At 37.9% G+C, this 19,789-nt stretch overlaps 1 protein-coding gene across 5 annotated transcripts in view; it reads left to right on the top strand.

Moving 5' to 3' along the window:
* HMBOX1 (homeobox containing 1) overlaps positions 1-19,789 on the top strand; it is a 152,159-nt gene that overhangs the window by 52,106 nt on the left and 80,264 nt on the right. For all 5 annotated transcript variants that reach the window (XM_040966016.1, XM_040966015.1, XM_040966014.1 and 2 more), the window contains exons 2-3: positions 7,026-7,105; positions 18,453-18,929. In XM_040966016.1, coding sequence (XP_040821950.1) covers positions 7,083-7,105; positions 18,453-18,929 — 500 coding nt within the window. In that variant the 5' untranslated portion in view covers positions 7,026-7,082. The remainder of the gene's footprint in view (positions 1-7,025; positions 7,106-18,452; positions 18,930-19,789) is intronic.

Below are 19,789 nucleotides of genomic sequence, written 5' to 3'. Positions count from 1 at the left end.
TGGGAAAGCAGTCGAGGACAGCCCAAAGCCTTGAAACCCTGCACCTGCATGGAAGACCTGGAAGAAACTCCTGACTTCAGATTAACTCGGCTTCAGCCTTTGGGGCCGCTTGGAGAGTGAACCATTGGATGGAAGATCTTCCTCTTTGTTTCTCACCAGCTCCTTTGTTGGAGCTGGTGTCATAGCTTAATAGGCTAAGCCATTTGTGGCTAGCATCCCATGTTTAGTATCCTGGCTGCTCCACTCCAATCCAGCTCCCTGCTTATGGCATGGGAAAACAGCAGAGGATGGCCCAGGTTCCTTGGCCCCTGCACCCACAGGGGAGACCTAGAAGTAGTTCCTGGCTCCTAGTTTGGGGTTGGTTCATCTTAGCTCAGGCTGTTGCAGTCACTTGTGAAGTGAACCAGTGGATGGAAAATCTCTCTGTGTAACCTTGCCTTTCTAGTAAAAATAAATCTTCAAACACAATCTTTATTTGCAGGAACAAAGAGGTACACTACTTTATAACTGATTTGCAATCCATAATCACAGTGCTTTACTTTAAGTCAGTAGATGCTCCTAGAAACAATTAAAAATATTCAGAATCGAAATGTTTAACAATTCCATGTTTCCTAACCTACTGACAGTTCTCTTGAGTTCATGAACCAGGAACCTCATATAGAATGGCACACTTTCATTATCATTACAAATGATTTTAAAAGCCTGCATGAGAGCCCAGTGCAATAGCCTAATGACTAAATGCTTGCTTTGCATCCACTGGGATTCCATATGTCCCGGAGGTCCCACATCCCATCCAGCTTCCTGCTTGTGCCCTAGGAAGGAAGTGGAGATTGGTTCAAAACCTTGGGACCCAGCAATGGCCTGAAAGATCTGGAATACACTCCTGTCTCCTGGCTTTGGATTAGCTCAGCTCCGGCCATTGCAGCCACTTAAGAGAGTGAACCAGCAGATGGAAGGTCTTTCTTTGTGATTCGCCTTCTCTCTGCAGATCTGCCTTTCCAATATATTTTTTTTTATCTTAAAATAAAAAAGCCTGCATGACTATTATTTTTCAATGGTGGGGTTGTTGGGGGGTGGGTGCTCAGCATAGGGCAGGGATGTTGTGGTACAGCATATTAAGCTGTCACTGGAGACCTCTGAATTCTGTATCAGAGGAGCTGGTTTGTGTATTGGATCCTCTGCTTCTGACCTGCTTCCTGCTTAGGCACACAATGACTCAATTACTTGGTTCCTACCTCCAGGGAAGACAATAATGGAGTCTCTGTTGAAGCTGACCTAGCTCTGGATGTTGCAAACATTTGGGGAGTGAAACAGCAGAGGAAGATTTGTCATTCTACCCTTCAGATAAATCAGTAAAACTTAAAAAAATAGCCTGAGGGGGTGGTGGTGGAAGTGAGGGTGGAGAGGCAGTTATATCCAGTGCAATAAAGCCAAGAACCATGCCTACTGGTACACATCTGGAACATTCTGATGTTAAAATCAAATAGGTTAGTCTACAGACCCAATCCAAATTCTTTTGCTTATTCACATGGCTTTCAAGTCTCTAATATGCAGGCAGATTATTATACACTGATCAATAAGTACTGGAATAAAACCTATACTGGGAAGACCTAATGTCTTCCTTCTCATTTTGTATTTTCTTTATACAAGTGGCTTTCCAGCACTTAATAAAATATAGTTGTGTATAGCTAGGGCGAAAGATTTCATTACGTTACACTTTATATTAAGCTAGAATGGAAACTAACAATCATGTTTCACAATTACCCCAGCTACAGATGAAAAAATAAAAATATTCTGATCCTAGACACTAGAAATCCTGGCCACCATTTTATAGCTTATAAATTACACAATTAAAAAAGTAAAAATTCTAGGCATTTAGGAACTTAAGGGCTACTTAAATGCATGTCACTGGAAAGTTCTGTCATGAGCTGAAAAACATTATAAATGTATAAAAAAGATGACTTCCTCAGTTGATCCTATGCAAAGATTTCCTGCCATTGTGACCACTTGGGGAGTGAACCAGCTGATGGAAGATGTTCCTCTCTGTCTCTCCTCTCTCTGTAAATCTGCCTTTCCAATAAAAATAAATAAATCTTAAAGAAAAAAAAATCAAGACAGAGTCAGAGGGAGAGAGAGATGTTTCACTTCCCAAATGGTCATATCAAAGTCACAAGCCGAGAGCCTCTTCTGGGTTCTCCACATGGGTTCAGGAGCCCAGGCATCTAGACTGTCTTCCGCTGCTTTCCCAGGTGCACTAGCAAGGGGCTAGAAAGAAAGCTGAACAGCCAGAACCTGAACAGGCACCACAGAGCTACATTTTTAAGAGCAAGATTGACAGGCACATCTAAAAGACGATGCTAAATGAGAAAGCCCTTTTCTAATGGAATCAAGGCTAGAGGTTTTAGCGTGGAGATTACCTGCAAAGATTATGCTGGAGTTTGAAAGGCTGACTTGTGGAGCAGGAAAGAAAAGATGCAGTCTTTATTGATCCAGGCAGTTGAGTGGGTTGAACTTACAAGAAACGGTTTTAGAATCCATAACAGAAAAATCTTTATCAGTTACACTCCAATAAGCTTTTCTGACTGTGGAGTTACAGGAAAAAACATATGCATATCTATGTATCTGTAACATTTTGATAGCTATGAGTAGTGTATACAAGAATTCTTTTGGACTGCAAGTCTCCATGGTATGAATCTGCAATAATCATGAATCCTGGAGTTCAACTGGACACAAAATAATCAATCACAATTACATATTTGTTCCTGATAATTTTTTAAAGTATCCTTAATGTTATATTTTGGAGAAAGGTGAAGCCAGATGTACTATTTAAGATGCAAATCAAAGCTTAAAAAGTTCATCAGCAGGTTGACCTTGGGCCGGTGATATGTTGTCTTATTCTCCTACCATAGCTGTTGTGAGATTGAATGACCATTTCTGTGTAAAGAACTGACCAAGTTCTGTGTACAGAACTGACTGTAGGAGGAACAGTTATTGGTATTTACAGCATTAGTCTATCTGAAGGCATTTTTTTAGAGATTAATATATTTTTTAAAAATTTCGTCTACTTATTTGGAAGAATTGCAGAGAACAAGAGGGACAGAAGTTTGATCTGTGGCTCGCTCCCCCAATGCGAGGACAGCTTGGGCTGGACCAGTCCTAAGCCAAGAGCTTCATCTGCGTTAGTCAAGTGGGTGGCAAGGGCCCAAAGATCTGAGACAGCTTTGGCTGCTTTTCCAAGGCCCGGTAGCAGGGAGCTGAAACAGGAGTGAAACAATCAGGTCTCAAACTGCTGCCAGGCTGTGGCTTAGTCTGCTGTGACACAAAGTGGCCTGAGAGGTTAGCATTCTAACCTTGATGAGTTCTCAGTTCTAATATTTGTGTTTCTGTGTTTTCCTCACATGACACCATTTTTACCCTAAACTTTCCATGGGCCTCTCTAAGTCACAGCTAAATGTACTAAGCTCTAGTTTATCTGGCATTTTTCAAGAGAAAAAGAAACTATCTGACATGATTGACAGTCTAAAATGTAAACCTTCCTTTTAACCATTACTTTTCAAAGAAGTGTTCACAGGACACTCTGTTCACTCTGACATTTTGATGAGTCATTGTTCTTTTCTGTATTTGCAACATATAATTGTTTTCAGTTGTTTTCTTCTTTTCAGGTAGTTTTTTGTGAGTGTGGTTAAGCCTTTTTTATATTCTTTCAACCACTCCTGTCTAATCTATTCTACATTTGGAAGGTTGCTAAAAATTATATGTTAAAATGATGATCTGTCTGGCGCTGACTTAAAAATGCCACTGGAGCAGAGGAACAGGGAAGGAGGGGATTTACTCGTGGGCCCTGGGTTCTTCTTTACCTATGGGCAATGTGGTATATGTAGTTTTTACTCCTAACAAGTTTCTATTTTAATTAAATAATTTTAGCTGAAAGGCAGAGTGACAGAGAATGAGAGGGAGAAAGAAAGGTTCTTCACCTTCTGCAAATTGGTGGTAGTGGCTGATTGAAGCCAGGAGTCTGGGGGGGCTAGCCAGCTTGAAGCCAGGAAGCCTGGAACTCCATTTGTTCTCCCGTGTGTGGGTCGGGTTCATGCCCTTGCACCATCCTCCAAGGTTCTGTTTTATTGAATCTGTGTCTTTTATGTATATGCTTATATGTAATTTTATGTAAATATGCCCATGTATGGTTTCAAGTGTGATTTTTCTTCTCAATTTGTTTCTTCCTTTATCCCATAACTTTCCAAACTATTTACACATATATATCTGCCCTAGTCCATATGCCACTCAGTCTTCATCCCCAGTTCTGATATTCATTGATCACTTGATTTTTCTCCCATGCTTATGCACATTTCTGTTTATGGATATAGATAAATACATTAATATGAACACACTTAAAGAATTGGGGGGGGGGTTGGGAGTGAGCCTTGTTTTGTTTGCTATGGTATACTCTTTTATTTTGCTTTTTATTCCTCAGCAGTGCAATGTGCATATCCACAGAGTTACCAAATAAGTCTTAGGTATTCTTCTTAATGATTAGTATTGTGTTTATTGATCAAAACATACATTGTAGTTTATTCAGCCATTCCTGTCTTCTTTTTTTTTAATTATTATTATTTTTTTTTCATTGGAAAGACAGATATACAGAGAGGAGAGACAGAGAGGAAGATCTTCCGTCCGATGATTCACTCCCCAAGTGAGCGCAATGGGCCAATACTATGCCAATCCGAAGCCAGGAGCCTCTTCCGGGTCTCCCACGAGGGTGCAGGTTCCCAAAGCTTTGGGCCATCCTCGACTGCTTTCCCAGGCCACAGGCAGGGAGCTGGAAGGGAAGCGGGGCTGCTGGGATTAGAACCGGCGCCCATATGGGATCCCGGGCGTGCAAGGCGAGGACCTTTAACCACTTGCGCCACCGCGCCGGGCCCCATTCCTGTCTTCTTTTAAAGAACTCTTTATAAAGATGACCTAGGTTACAGTAAAAAATCTCGTATTTCCTTATGTAGGTCATATTTTTCCCCAAAATAATGTCATAGTTTACACTTAGGCCAATGAACTATACCAACCAGTCTCTTTAAGTATTTTTTATATTCTTTATTCTTTACATATGTCCTTTCCTCTCATATCCAATATTTCTTTTTTTTTTTTAAGATTTATTTATTCATTGGAAAGTCAGATATACAAAGAGGAGGAGAGACAGAGAGGAAGATCTTTGGTCCGATGTTTCACTCCCCAGGTGACCACAACAGCCGATGCTATGCCGATCCAAAGCCAGGATCCAGGAACTTCTTCTGGGTCTCCTACGCAGGTGCAGGGTCCCAAAACCTTGGGCCGTCCTTGACTGCTTTCCCAGGCCACAGGCAGGGAGCTGGATGGGAAGTAGAGCTGCTGGGGTTAGAATCGGCATCCATATAGGATCCCAGCGTGTTCAAGGCAAGGACTGTAGCTGCTAGGCCACACTGCCGGGCCCAAATTTCTTTCAATTTAACTAGCTAGTTCACTAGTTTATGGTTTTTATGCTAAGACTTTTTAAAGATTTATTTATTTTTTTATTGGATAGGCAGATCAAATTTATGGAAAGAAGAGACAGCTCTTTCATCTAATAGTTTATTCCCCTCAGTAGCCACAATGGCCAGAGCTGAGCCAAACCGAAGCCAGGAGTCAGGAGCTCCTTCTGGGGCAACAAATGAATGCAGGGTCCTAGGGCTTTGGACCTTCCTCTACTGGCCATAAGCGGGGAGTTGGATGGGAAGTGGAGCAGCTGGGACATGAGCCAGTGCCCTTATGAGATCCTATTGCTTCCAAGGTGAGGATCTAGCTGTTGAGCCATCACATTAGGCCCCATAATATAAAATCTTAAAATTGTATGTCTTTTTTATGTTTTTTACTTTTGTTATAAACAGGAGACATTTTAGCGAATTTTCTTTATATATTGCGGTTTTGTTTTGTTTTGTTTTGGTTTTTGTTTTTTTTTTTTTAATTTGGAGGGAAAATTAACAGGAACTTCATTTAATGCTACAATTTAGGATATGCAAATGAGAAAGGTTTCTAACTTCACCCTGCATGGTTCACATATGTCATTAGTCACTGTTAGGTACTTCAGTCTTGCTTAATATAATTCACTGTCAAATGTGTGGTTTAATATAAGAGTTTTTGACATCAACATTTTAACTTTTGCCTAATTTATAGCTTAACCTAGAGTTAATGGAAATAGTCATCTTTGCTAATAAGTCCCGTCTTTTTGATCTTTAGCTGCTAAACTGTGAATAGATGTTTTTTTGTGTATGTGTGAAGATCTGTGTCTGTCTTGGGAAGGGGTCAAAGTATCTGAATGGTAACTGCAGCAATAGAATATGAATCAGAATATAAGTACTAGGCTCACTCCGTCAAGTAAATACAACAAAGGGATTCATCTCTTTTTAAACAGGTTGCATTTGCTCTTACCACTTGATAGTTTGGATAAGTGCTCCATTGCTTCCACTTAACACTTTCTTGCTTCTTTATTGGCTCTTTGCAGTAGATATCCTACAGTCCTGCTTAGCTGGTGTAGAAAATTTCACATCAAGAAACTAAGTCATTCAAGATTATGTAATAAGTGAATTAAGTAATACAGTTGAAGCTGGACACCACAATTTCTGCTACACTAGAGCTGTAGTTACTTGTCATACCAGGGGATTTTTTTGTTGTTGTTCAGAGGACTTTATGGAAATAAACTTTTTATGTTATTATCATAGGAATTACTTGAATGCCACCTTGGTATATATATATTCTATTGCATTTTTTAATCTGTTTCCTTGGGTGAGACCTAATAACAGAATAAATTATTTTTATTATTTTTTCCAAGTGATTTGTTTGGACATCTGTCTGTGTTTTTTTTCTTCATAATTTTACTGTAAAGCAGTGTTTCATTTCAAAATTATTCAAAGAACATGATTAGCAAATGTTAAGTCTTAATATCCTTAATTCATGTTTGTAAATTTTTTATTCAACATTATGTAACAAGTATGTTTCAATTTTCTGTCTTATTTCTGCAGAATGATAAATAACATTGTTCATCTCTGGAACGGATATTGATCTGCCTCATGTAAAGTATGCTCAGTACTTTTCCAGTGGTGTAAGTATTAAGTCTTTCTCAATGTTTATCTTATTGATATTAATAAATTTAAGAAATCATTTTTATTATACACATTTAAGAACAGACATTTTTGCAGTTGAGGACTTTTACAGAAGGAATAAACTATCAAAGGAGACTGTCAATAAAGTGAAGAAGCAACCAACAGAATGGGAGAAAATCTTTGCACACTATACAATAGATAGTGGACTAATACAGGATTTAAAGAGCTTCAGAAACTCAGCAAGAGCAAAACAAACAACCCTGTGAAGAAATAGGTGAAAGAAATGAACAGACATTTTAAAAAGAACAAATTCAAATGACTAATAGACATATGAATACTGCTCAGGCTCCCTAGCTGTCAGGGAGGTACAAATGAAAATCACATTGGGGTTCTACCTGACTCCAGTGAGATTGGCCTACATTCAGAGCTATAGTAACAACACCTGCTGGCGTGGATGTAGGGAGAAAGGTACTCTGCTTCACTGTTGGTGGGAGTGAAGGCTTGTACAGCCACTATGGAAATCAGTATGGAGAATGCTAAGAGAACTGAAAATTGGGCTGCCATATGACCCAGCTGTTCTACTTCTAGGAATATAGTCAAAGGAAATTAAATCTGCATATGAGAAAGGGATCTGCAATTCTATATTCACAGCAGCACAATCTATAGTAGCAAAGATATTGTAGCAACCCAGAAGCCCATCCATAGAAGAGTGGATCAAGAAATTGTGATATACCTACTCCGTGGAATACTACTCAGCCACTAGAAAGAATGAAATTCTGCCATTCACAACCAAGTGGTCCCAGCTAGAGACATACTCAGTGAGATGAGTCAATCCTGAAAAGACAAATATCACCTGTTTTTTTCTCATATAAGGCAACCTTCATGCAAAGTACAAGATCAATAGCTCTTTCAATACTGATTTTGCTACATCTCATGGATTTTAATATTTTTGTTTTTATCTTCATTCATTAAAAAACGTTTTTGTTTTTCTTACTAATTTCCTCACTGATTCATAGGTCATACAATAGCAGTATTTGCTTCAGGAAAGTCTTTGATTTTCTTTTTCATTTCTTCAGCAACACATTGGTCATTCAGAATCATGTTATTTAACTTCATTTTGTTGTAAATTTTGTTTCTTTCTCTGTTGTTTCTGTTTTATGGCTTTTCATTTAAGGGGATGAATAGTTAACTGTGTAGTAGAGACTATCACGTGTAATACAATGCATTGTGCATCTTTGCTTCCAAATCAAAGATGGACTCCCAATGAAACTGTTGAATGCATCTTGACAATACAATGCTGGACTCTTCTCTGTCATTGTCCATGCCTACATTGTCAGGATACACTTAAATGTCAGAATACTGGGCTTTTGACTGATTATGAAGGACTGTACTGTTGTAATGCATGGAGGAGACAAAGGGGATGGTTTGGAGAGGATGAAAGGGAAATCCCAGAGCCCATGGAATTGTATCATGGAGTAATAACATAACTAAATAAATGTTCTTAAATATATGCAATAAACATGTATCTTGAAACAAAAAATCAACTAATGGTGCCCTAGTTTGACTTTAAAGTAAACAAAACAATCATGAAGAATGAATTTTTACATTTTTGTTTACTATTTCTGTTTCCAAGTTTAAATTTTGGCATTAATGTTCAACTGAGTATAAAATTACTTAATCATTTAAGTTGCTTTATAGAAAAGAGATTTGTCAGGTGGAAGGCTAACAATTTGAGAGAAATAGTGTTAGATTCCTTGTGAAAAATAGAATATTGTAAACATGTTATTATAATATTTTCTTTTTTATGTAAATGCCTAACACTATAGCTAGCTGTTTCTCTTTAGCTATTAGAGATGATAATGTATTTAAGCCTGTTAGCTAATGCAGTTACTAGCCATTTTTTGAGGACAGACAAAATATACAAATTGAGATGATGGTATTAGAGAGTGCTTTTGTACTATGATATGAACTATTACCACCAGTTCAGGCCTCTGAATAAAACTATTCCGGGAATTTCACATATTAGAGAAGATAAAGTATCTATTAGCTCATTAAGCCCATCTTTAGAGTCTAATGCAGAATGCCTTTAAACTTAAGAATTTTCTAAATTTTGGTAGCATCTCTGTTTCCATTTATATTCCTTCCATTTTGGTTGACAGTGCTACAATCCAGTAAGTAGAAGACAATCAGGTGTTTCCCTTGTTATTTAGGTTTTTTTTAAGTTCCATCTCCCCCTTTCCTTGATTTATGGTACAGTAGAAATTCTCTAGAATAGGCCCAGAATATGTTAATAGCAGCCAAAGTCCAACCTGTGATTGCCTTGGTAGAACTAGAACAAATGGCTTCACAGACCTTCTGTGACCTTCTATGGTCAGATATTTCTCCACCTCTTGTATAATTTCCAGTTCTCTTAAACGTAGTTTAAAACTTGTTTAAAACTGTATGTTTTTATTTGTTTTTCATTGAAGTCCACCAAAAATGATGAAAATGTGATTTCACAAATCCTGCAATTTATTACCATGTGAAGGGATTATTTTCTCAGTTTCACATGCTTAGGAAAGAGGAGATCGGCATGAAGAAGCCACACAAGGAGTACATATAGTAGAAAACATTCATTAGCTACATTAGCAGTTCCAAAATTATTTAAGTGTACTTGCTCAATTAGTATGGAAGTGGGCTTTTAGAAAGCAACAGCTAATTGTATATTGAAGCATACCTTCACAGTAGTAGTGGTTAGCCTGAGCAACACAATGCTGATCTACAGAGAAGCTGGTACAGGTGTTAGCAGGCTGTGGCACAGCTGTTCATTGCTCTGAGTCCTGTCACAGCCTGAACTGTGTCTTTCTGACTTGTGATGTACTTTTATGTCTGGCAGTCAAGGTCAGTAGTTCACATAAGGAGTCTCATGAGGTGTGATATGACTTTGCCAAAGGAAAAGAAAATTGACTCCAGATCTTCCAAATTCTCATATAGGGTAACTCTTCACACTGCATAATACAATAGAGAGGGGAAAATGCACTCCAGTTACTATAGCAGCAAAACATTGCCATTTCTACAGCACTCTATGCAAGTGCTTGAAAGCATTTTTCCCCATAAATTTGTAGAGAGTGTCTATAATTTAAAAAAAAACAACTCAATTTTAATCAGTGGTGACTTAAAAGCTATTAAAATGTGACTGACAGGACAGATCAAGCTGTAGCTGATAAAGGACAGAATGACAGATAAAGCTGTAGCTGGCACAGCTGCCATTCCATATACAAGCTGGTTTCTGCCCCAGCTGTTCCATTTCGGATCCACTTCCCTGCTACTCTGGGAAAAGCAGCGGAAGATGGCGCAAATGCTTGGATCACTGTTTTCCATGTGGAGACCTACAGGAAGCACTAACTTCTAGCTTGGGTCTGGCTGTCTACTGTTGCAGCTGTCTGGGGAATGAACAAACAGATGCAGATGGAAAATTGCTCGTTCTCTCTCTTTCTGTGTGCGTGTATATCACTTTCTCTGTAATTCTTTATCAAATAACTTTTAAAAATTTTTAGGAAAATGTGACTGAAACTTTTATAATCTTAGATTTGTCCTTTTGGTTTTTTATCTATTTATTTTTAAAAGATTTATTTATTTTACTTGAAAGTCAGAATTACAGAAATTGAAGGAATGGCAGAGCTCTTCCATCCACTGATTGACTCTCCAAATGGCATCTAAGGCCAGAGCTTGGCCGGTCTGATGCCAGGAGCCGGAGCTTCCTCTGGTTTCCCGCATGGTGAGGGGGTATAAGCACTTGCTGCTTCCACAGGCTCTTAGCAGGAAGCTGGATCAGAAGAGGAGCAGCTGGGACTTGAACCAGCACACATATGAGATGCTGGCACCACAGGTAGAGGATTACCATGCTAAGCCACATCATCTTATGAAAAGACATTTTTATATGCTTTATCTACATAATTTCTGTTCTTATACTTTAGTTCTTCCTCCTATTGATTTGAATTGCATAGAGTCATTTTCACTACATGCAAGTTTAAAATCCAATAAGAATTCATTTCTTTCTTATTCTTACAATCTTCAAATTTAAGATGACATCCTTTGGTGGCTGTGATAATTGAGAAAGAGGGCAGAGTTCTGGAAATACTTAAAAGAGCCAGAGTACATGCATTCTTAGTTGATGGAGATTATAATTGACTCTAGGTTGTATTATATCATGTAGTAGATAGCATAAATACAGAAGAAAAACAAACTTGTTTTGTTTAATCACTCTGGAAAAAAAAGCTTCAAAGATAGCACAGAACTGCAAATAAAGCTTTGTTATCTGATAAAATCTTACTTGTGATACTTCACAACTAAGGTAGCAGTGTCCTTTTTGCCTCTGAGATTTCAAGATAAATCATGTGTGAGTGCTTTAGTCTCTTTTTGTTTCTGGAATTTAGTTAATGATACTGCGTTCTGGACCTCATGTCTTAACCAAGAAGGATTTAGGACAACATTCAAGGATTGAAAGAACTATGAACTGTGTTTACAATAGCAGTCTCATAGGATAATCTTTTCTTATAACATCAGCTTATGAACTGAGCTGTAATTATTGAATGTAATTGTTCTTTTATGCTTTAAACATTATTTGAGATACTATAGTGTTGAAATTTCCCTTACATTATTTTCAATTATTGGGCCAGATTGGTAATTTAAACTGAAATATGTTCCTTATCCTCATAAAATGATAGCAATGATAATAAAATGTAAAAAAAAAAGAAATATGTTTCTTATCCTGTTAATAATCCTTGTGCATTAGAAAATTAATTCCATTCTTACATGTTATCTTTTACTGTTACAAAAGAGTTGCTGATATCATGAACTTAGATAACCTTTGTAGGTCACTCACTGTCATAATTTCCTGAGTATGTGCTAAAACTGGATAAATCATGAAATGTAAATGTGGAAGTGCCAGAGTATCTACCTTCTTTATGTTAATAAACTGAAATCTTATTCTCAGATATAAGAGAGCTTTTAATCTCAGTATCATTTGCCTGATTTGAATCTATACTCTGTGGTGATCATAGATTCCATTCCAGCAATTGTGGGTATACTTGCATTAGGTTATGTTAACATCTCCTCTTGGTGTGAGTTAGAGACATGTAATTAAAACAACCTAAAACATACAAAATAAAACAACCAGAGGATCAGGGATGTAACAGGAACATAAGAATTATTAGAACAAGGAATGTGACTGCTGAAGAGCTTTGTGAGTTGCTCCACTGTGCATACTTTAGGTATGCCTGCCTGGTTTTCCAACAAGCTAACTGCTTCAGCATAATGAGGAATTTATTAGACTAATATTGTCCTATACGTAAGCACAATTATAATGATTGTCTTTTCTCTTGTCTAATTAAAACTTATTAAGCAATGAAAAGTTTGGCTTCTGGGTGTGCTCACTTCATTGGCCATACAGAGGATTCTCCCAGCTGTTGGTGTACCCACCAAATAGCTACAGCATATGGGGCTGGGCTCAGCCAAAGCCATATTCTGAGACCTCAGTTCAGGGCTTCCAAAATCACGGAAGTGACTCAGCTGTTTGTGTCATCACCCCTGCATGCCAGGGTGTGCAATAGTAGGAAACTAAAATTAGAAGCAGAGTTGGGACGTGAATCCAGGGATTCTGATACAGGATACAGGCCTCCCAAGTAGCATCTGAAATGCTATGCCAAATGCCTGCCTCTGGGAAGTGTTTTCATAGCATGAAACAATGGGACAGATTTACTTCATTTTCAGTGGAGAATGATGTACAGAAGTCTGGTTTTGCCAAACTGGTAAATTAAAGATTCAATTACTTGGATTATTAAAAAGGATTTGGCAGCTACTTTTAAAAAGAACTCCTCGGATTAAAACAGAATCTAAATTGTTAAGTATTTCTTGTAAGTCATTGGAAAAATGCTCACATAGCCTTTTCAATCAATTTTTCACTTAGGTATAATACGAATATACTACTTAAGTACAGAAACCAATATTGTGCAACTTGATGGATTTCTAAAGTAAATGCAGCTGTGTAATTTATTATGCACCTAGATTAAGACTTAGAAAACTACCAAAACTATATAACAGCTTATAATAGGTCATTTTCATTAAACAAGATGTATAAATCTTTGATATTCTTCAGGAGGAAATGAAAATTAATCATTCTAGTCAAAATTTTTCCCATTTCTTCTTAGCAGTTGATGACATATGAGGATAGGAAATGTATGGACACTTTTTTCGTAATAGGCATTTTGAGCTTTTATTTAGTTTGATTGGGAAGTCATATTTTACAGAGAGAAGAGAAATAGAGAAAGATATTCCATCTGCTGGTGTACTTTCAAAATGGTTTAAACAAATAGAGCTAAGCCTATATGAAGCCAGGAGCCAGAATCCTCTGCTGGGTCTCCCACATGGGTACAGAGTTCCAAGGATTTGAGCCAGATTCCATAATTTTCCAGACCACAAACAGGATGCTGGATGGGAAGTGAAGCAGCCAGGACGCAAACCAGTGCCCATATGGAATGTCTTCATTTGCAGACAGAGTACTAGGCCAGTTGAACCATCATGCCAGTAAGCACTTTGAGCTTTTCAAAGACTCTTCATTATACATGTATTTCAAAAAACATTTTTTTTTGCTGAAATAAACGTAGCTTTTACTTCCATTTATCTCTTGCACTATAGAAGGAAAGATTTAGTGGTGTACAGATAAAATAAACAGAAGCAGAAATAATTAGACACAACCCAAGAATATATCAGTAGAATGGGTAACCAGCCTGTAATCTAGTTCTATAGTGAAACAAACAAACAACAACTAAAAAAAAAGGTACAGAGTACTATAGCATCATAGATGAATTTCAGAAAACTGATCTTGCACCTGGTGGTTTGCTGTGCTAATGTCCTACTCTGGACCAGGCTGAACCCTGAAACCAAGAGCATTTGGGTTTTCAGTATGGGTGTAGTGACCCAAGCATTTGGGCCATCTTCCAGTGCTTTTCCCAGGCACATTAGCAGGGAGTTGAATTAAAAATAGAGTAGCCAAAAAATCTGTCAAGTTAAACTCCAGAACCACCTGGAGAGTGCATAATCCAGGAGTAGGAGTGGCCTAGGAGGGAAATAGTGGGCACCTCCCTCGTGGGTTGCCACTCCCACTGGAGAGCATGCAAACCAGGATTGGAGTAGGGGTAGCTAGACAGAACAGCACCTGGCAGTATGTGTGTGGGCTGGATAATAGGGCAGGTTGGGTTGCACTAGGCTTCAATGCCCAATGACATAAACGAAAGCTAAATGGGATGTGGGACAGACTGAACAAGTCTGCAGTACATACTGGCAAGCATGGGAACCAGGGTAGGGGCAGGCCTGGTGGGGGTTATGGGGAGTCACCACTGGTTTGCGTGAGGGTGGGTTTGAAGTGGGCAGGATGAGGCTGGACTGCAACACCCATCAGTTCGCGTGGAAGACAGGGCTGAAAACAGAACTGACCCAGTAACTGCAACTACCAGCATGTGCATAAGCTGATTGGGACGACAGACTATGCCAGACCCTGTACTGGCAAGCACAAGAATCAGGTCTGGAATCACCTCAGAGTTTCTTTGGAGATCCCTCCAACTGAACTGCTGATCTCAGAACCCCAACCATGGAGAGAGTATGTCAGCCAGTGGATTCCGAATTGATTTCATCGTGCTTGGAACGGCAAGATTGGCAGCCTTTCAGAACTGTTGAAATAGCAAAGATAACTGCTTGAGTGGGACCCTCGGAACATGCCCCACCTTGGGAACCTGGGATGGTGGGAGGCTGGTTGGGGCTTCTCCCTTTGTTTTTCCCTTGACCCCAGATACGGGGTGCGTAGGGCAAGATGATATTAATGTGGGAAAGAGGAGTAGCCAGGACAGAAACCGGCCCCCTGTATGGGATGCTGGTATTGCAGGTGATGGCTTAAGCATGAATGCAATCACACTGGCCCCTAATGGATAATATTCTTCATCTTCAATAAGTATCTGAACTTGATAGGTGTGTATACTTCTCAAAAAGCTTAGAATGGTAAATATGAGATTTGTGTGCTTTTTTACACAAATTTTATTTTAAAAGGGGAGGGTGGGAATGAACAAAAACTGAGCACTAGTTAAGGCCATGCATACTGAAACATTTAAGAAGGGTACAGATGTCTGTAGCTGATTTTTTAATGCTTCCAAGTAATGTGATGCATTAAGGAATCAATGGATGGATAAAAAAATGAATAGATATGGAGGCACTTCCAAAAGTTTGTGCAAAAATGCATTTAAAACATGAAAACAGTTTCAATAAATTTTTTGATATGCCTCGTATGTGGTAATACGCAAAAAAAAAATAGAATGGTAGAAGATGAACTAACAGAAAAAATCAAAATCCGTGAGATATAGTTTCCGCTGATTTTGGTTGGTGAAATGTGTCTCCTTTAGGTAACAAATAGATGGGTTTTGTTTTTTAATACAGTGTACTAACCTACGGTGTTTGATGAGTTTAAGCCATTTACATTCAGGGTTAATATGAATGGGTGGTAATTTAGTCCTGTCATTTTAGCAATGGGTTATTCATTGATTTAGTCTTCTGTTGTTACTTCACTGGGATGTTCTTCGCATTTGCCTTTGGTTTTGATAGGCGCTGTACCTTTTCTCTGTCAAGAGAACATCTTTAAATATCATTTTGTTAGTTTCATCTCTTCAAAACACTTCTGATTGAATTCTTCAATCGATCATACAGTACCATTTTCTTCAAGAAAGTTCTTGATTTTCATTTCTTCAGCAACACATTAGTCATTCAGTAGCATGTTATTTAGCTTCATGGTATTGTTAATTTTTTTTTCTTTCTGTTGTTGATTTTGTTTTGTGGCTTTTTCATTTAAGGGAATGTATAGTAACTGTGTAATAGAGACTATCATATCCAGATGTGAGGATACAATGCAGTATGCATCTCTACTTCCAGACAAAGATGGACTCCCAATGAAACTGTTAACTATATCTTGACAATAGGATGCTGGGTTCTCTGCCATTGTCCATGCCCAAAATGATGGACCTATGACTGTGTATGAAGAACTATGCTATAGTAATGATATAGAGAAACTCAGTGAGAGGGAGGTGAGGGGCGGGGAGGGATAAGGGAAATCCCAGGGCCTATGGAACTGTATCATAAAATAAAAATAAAAAGAAGTAAAATTAAAGAAAAAGAAAATAGGTCTTTCATTTATAACTCCTAGATAGTTTGTAGTTTGTCACAATAGACTGTTGCAAAAATGCAGACTATAATGTGCGATGTAGAGCAGATATTATGGCCCATGAACCTGTATCATGTTAGTTTCAGTCAATAAAATTTCATTTTTTATTTTTAGGGAACCTGAGATTTCACATAAAATTCTCGATTTCTGTCACCTAAATTCTAAAAGAATTTGAAAGTCATCAGTCAATGAAATAGGAAAGAGGATCCAAAGGTACTTTATAGATTCATATGGCAATTTTGCTTATGATTTACGATGCCATTTCATATCAAAGACAAATAAATTATTGACTATTTTGGACACCTGTGTCTGTAGAGGATGAGGTAAAACTCAAATCCTGTCACACTTAGTAAGCAAATGTAAATTCTAGGCAGAACAAATATTTTAAATGTAAACTATTACTAGGAAACCTGGCCATTAGCAATTGGTGGTTTCATCTAAATTCTATTAACCAGAAGTTTGGAGGACTGTGGCAACCAACATCCAGATCTCGGGACTCCAGTAAGTCCCGTCATCATGAGAAGCAGAATAGTATGAGCCAGGCTTACCTGTTTTCTTCTTCTTCTCTTCCTTTGCCTTTTTGCAAGGCATGTGAATGCTCTAATCTTAGTTTCCTTATGAAAGGAAATGAATAACAGTAACAGCTACCACAGAGGACTGCTGTGAGACTTAGAAGAGATGACATTCTGTGACACTCTTACCCAGTTCCTGCCTAGAAGTGAATGTTCAATACAGTTTTAGTACAGTTTACAAGTATAGGGAACCTTTTTATTTTCTGCCAAGGTGCAAAGCTTTGGGCCCCTCCACCCATGCATGTAGGAGATCAGAAAGATGCTCCAGACTCCTGACTTTGGCCTGCCCCAGCCCTGGCTCTTGCAGCTATCTGGTGAGTCTCTGTCTCTTCTCTCTGTAACTCTGAATTTCAAATAAATAAAAAATAAATCTTCAAAGAAAAAAAAAGCATGGAATACTACAGTATCTTAAATAGTGAAAATGTAGAAGCAGTTTCTTAATTTTCTAAGATTTATCTTATTTTGAAGTGCAGCTATTACAGAGAGGGAAACAACAGAAAGATCTTCCATCCACTGGTTCGCTTCCCAAATGACCTCAATTGTTGGATTTGAGCCAGTCTGGAGCCAGGAGGCACAAGCCAAAAATCTCTTTCCAGTTCTGTCGCAATGGTGTCGGACTAAGCCCAAGGACTTAGGCTGTCTGCCACTGCTTTCTCAAGTTTTAAGCAAGGAGCTGAATTGGAAGTAGAGCAGCCAAGGATTCAAATTTGCACTCATAAGGGTTGTTGCAGGTGAAGGATTAGTCTGTTAAGCCACTGTGTCAGCCCCAGAAGCAGTTTCTTAAGAAAATTAAATGACTTGTTTGGTTAAAACTGCAGAAGATGTATTTCGCAGGGTTAACTAATAAGGGAGAATGTATTACAAAGGTGAAAATTGATGAAATTGCCAAGTAATGAAACAGTGCTTAGTTTTTTCATTTACCTCTTTCACTTTCCACTTAAATGATTTTGCTGTTTATTAATATTTTCTTGCATGTAGCTTAGGAAATCATTTGGTTTCACTAAGCTAGGTTATTCAGAGTTCTTAGGCTAGTTTTAGATTAGTTGGTCAGCAACTCCATTAATCTGATGAAAATAATGCATTTGAAATGGAAAAAAAGACATTTGGTAATTATCATATAAACTGTATTTTTTAATATTATTGACATAACCAAAATTTGTCCAGAATACTTACCAGAGTGAAAATTGAGTTTTCTGTTGCACTTAAAGATCACCTCCTAATAAATTCAGTACATACGGCAGGCTATTTGTCATGGTAGAAACACTCTGGCATGAGATAGGTCTTGGTACTTTTTTGTTATTGTTCAACATTTATTTATATATTTGAACCAGTATAGAAAGAGGTAGGGAGAGATCATCTGTTGGCTGTGCCAGTGTCACAGGCAGCAACACCACGGTTCTGACCCTGTATCTGACTATTTTGAATCAGTGAAAACCTTGATGTCTAAACACTGCATTCTCAATCATATGTTCCTTCATAGTTATTGTCAATAAAAGAGATTTATTTTGTATTTTTTTCTTCTTCTTCTTTTAGTTTGCTGGAAACCATGTCTCACTATACAGATGAACCCAGATTCACCATAGAGCAGATAGATCTGCTTCAGCGCCTTCGGCGTACTGGAATGACTAAACATGAAATTCTCCATGCCTTGGAAACTTTAGACCGTCTTGATCAAGAACATAGTGACAAATTTGGAAGAAGGTCCAACTATGGAGGAAGTACATACGGGAACAGTACCAACAATGTTCCAGCATCATCTTCTACAGCTACGGCTTCCACACAGACTCAGCATTCGGGAATGTCCCCTTCACCTAGCAACAGTTATGATACCTCCCCGCAGCCTTGCACTACCAATCAAAATGGGAGAGAGAATAACGAGCGATTATCCACATCCAACGGAAAGTTGTCACCAACTCGCTATCATGCCAACAGCATAAGTCAGCGGTCATACAGTTTTGAAGCCTCTGAAGAGGACCTAGATGTAGATGATAAAGTGGAGGAGTTAATGAGGTTAGTTACTTTGCTTACTGAGACTCCTAAAGATGCCTTTGTTCTTAGATTGTTATTAGATATTAAGCTATAACTCAACTACTTACCTGTAAGTGATTTTTTTTTTTCCTGCTCTTGTTTGGAAATGAAATTATTTCTTAAAACTTTCTTTACATAAAAAATTTTTTTTCTTTACATCCTCTCTTTCTCTTTGCTGCTTGATAAGCCTTTTCCATTCTGTTTACCAAAGGTTAATCTTTCTTTTTGTCTTTAACAGCTGATTTGCTCCTAAGAATCTAAGGTTCTAATTTTAAAAATGGATGTTATTCAAATACACACACAAATACACAGGTTGTCGACTGAGAGATACATGTAAAATTTAGAGTTTCAAACACTGAGAAGTCCATTTTCAACATAAAAGTAGTTAGGAAAAGGCTTTATACTGGACATTGCACACTGAAGGCAGTACCATTGTTGTGCTTGCACAATTTGCAACTTTGTTTAGTGGTAAGGGCTTAATGTTAAGGGAATGGAATAATTTGACCTCAACCTTAAATGGTAACTTTTGTTTATAGTAATATTACTATATTGTGTATGTCTTTAGGAGTGAAGGTGATTAAAAAAAAATCATTGTTTTTCACAAGATTTTTACTCCTGGGGCAGAAGGAAGTATCACAGTAATTTCATTATAGTGGATATTGAAGGAAACCATAGCAGGAAATTGTCAAAAATTAAAATACAGCTTAAGAGTTACAGTTTTTCCTAAAAACTTTAAAAATAGGATGTAGAATAATAGTAACTTATTATTGCCAAATACAAGTTCCTTCCTGTCCTACCATAAGAACAAAATAATCTACAACCAAGTATATACTGTCATGAAT

Source organism: Ochotona curzoniae, unplaced genomic scaffold (assembly GCF_017591425.1).
Source record: "Ochotona curzoniae isolate NIBS_2020 unplaced genomic scaffold, NIBS_Ocur_1.0 scaffold_4505, whole genome shotgun sequence".
Taxonomy (NCBI): Eukaryota; Metazoa; Chordata; class Mammalia; order Lagomorpha; family Ochotonidae; genus Ochotona; species Ochotona curzoniae.
Note: the sequence above shows the minus strand (reverse complement) of the source record. Positions and strands in the feature narration are given on the sequence as shown.